Source organism: Perkinsus marinus (assembly GCF_000006405.1).
Source record: "Perkinsus marinus ATCC 50983 genomic scaffold scf_1104296962008, whole genome shotgun sequence".
Lineage (NCBI taxonomy): Eukaryota > Perkinsozoa > Perkinsida > Perkinsidae > Perkinsus > Perkinsus marinus.
Genome location: NW_003205612.1, coordinates 1 through 1,165, shown reverse-complemented (window position 1 = coordinate 1,165; position 1,165 = coordinate 1). Strand labels below are relative to the sequence as shown.

Below are 1,165 nucleotides of genomic sequence, written 5' to 3'. Positions count from 1 at the left end.
TCGCTGATATCGTCACAGAAACGAGAGAGATCATTCTCTGGAGGTGAGCACACTCTCTATTCAGCACCATTCAGTTCCGCCTCAGACATAAGCTGTCGAAGCCCGTTTGCTATGCATTGTGGGTGGCCGGCGTCGTCCTCTGCTTCATCCCATTCTGGATTGTCGTAATGGCCGCTGGTGTTGGTATTATCTGCGCCAACTCCCCATTGAAGGGGCTTAGTATTGGTCTGGCTAAGGCGGCGGCTCGGTAGGTGGCTTTAGATTTGAGTAGCCTTTTGTAATAACGGTGGTATTATCAGGCCTACACCTACTGGTGATGTTGGCCTGCTGGATGCTATGGAGGAATTCCATATGTCCGAGGAGTTCAGGAAGCAGGCAGCTAAGAAACAGAGAAAACAGCAGAAGTAAATGTGATCATGAAGATCTTATACTAGCTCTGGTGAGTTGTCGAACGGGATGAAGTTTGTTCTCATAGCATTGTTTCAATGGCAGGCTTGGTATTTTCATTGGAAAATTTCGAGCCGGAGCAAGTCGTCGACCCAGTGTTGGCATTTCTCGTTAATCTTCGAGTTATTGCATCATCACTACTATGCTGCACTCAGTAGGAGCCAGGTCGCCCTTGAGGTTAAATACAGTAAACAACGGTCGTTGTTGCAGCTATCAGGCTGCTGAGTAATTGCTCATTCTATTTCCTTCTCTCGATATTGTTACTCATTTAGTCATATATACTGATCTCGTTCCTACTCGGTTCGTGTGTGTCATGAGGTAACTCCGTTACTCACGACTTACTGATTATCATACTATAGCGCATAATCTGTGCGACGATTGCCTGCAGAGTATCTGATTCTATTCATGTTGAGTTGTCCTAGAGATGGGAGAGCGGATGGAGTTTTGGAGTTTCATGACTGCGGTTAATATCAATCTTTGTTCCCTTGCGTGAACATCATTCAACGTTATCTGGAGAGATGTGAGGAAAGGTGTCAGGGCTTTATCTAGACCTTTTCATTGACGCACTTGCACTTAGCCCTCCATTTCATCGTGCACTCGCCGAGTGCCACTCGGCGAGTCACTGAGTGCCATTAACGAGCGAAACATTGATCCCTGGGCAGTACAGAAATTAAAGTCGTAATCGTGGAAAATTATTAAGTTTGTATCATAACTAATG

The 1,165-nt window shown here is 45.7% G+C and overlaps 1 protein-coding gene across 1 annotated transcript; it reads left to right on the top strand.

Moving 5' to 3' along the window:
* Nucleotides 1-167: 167 nt before the first annotated feature.
* Pmar_PMAR013332 (hypothetical protein) lies at nt 168-408 on the top strand (the record flags this gene model as incomplete). Its single annotated transcript, XM_002772153.1, has 2 exons — nt 168-247; nt 300-408. The coding sequence occupies 2 exons, from the start codon at nt 168-170 to the stop codon at nt 406-408; spliced, it is 189 nt and encodes a 62-aa protein (XP_002772199.1).
* Between the last annotated feature and the right edge of the window lie 757 nt (nt 409-1,165).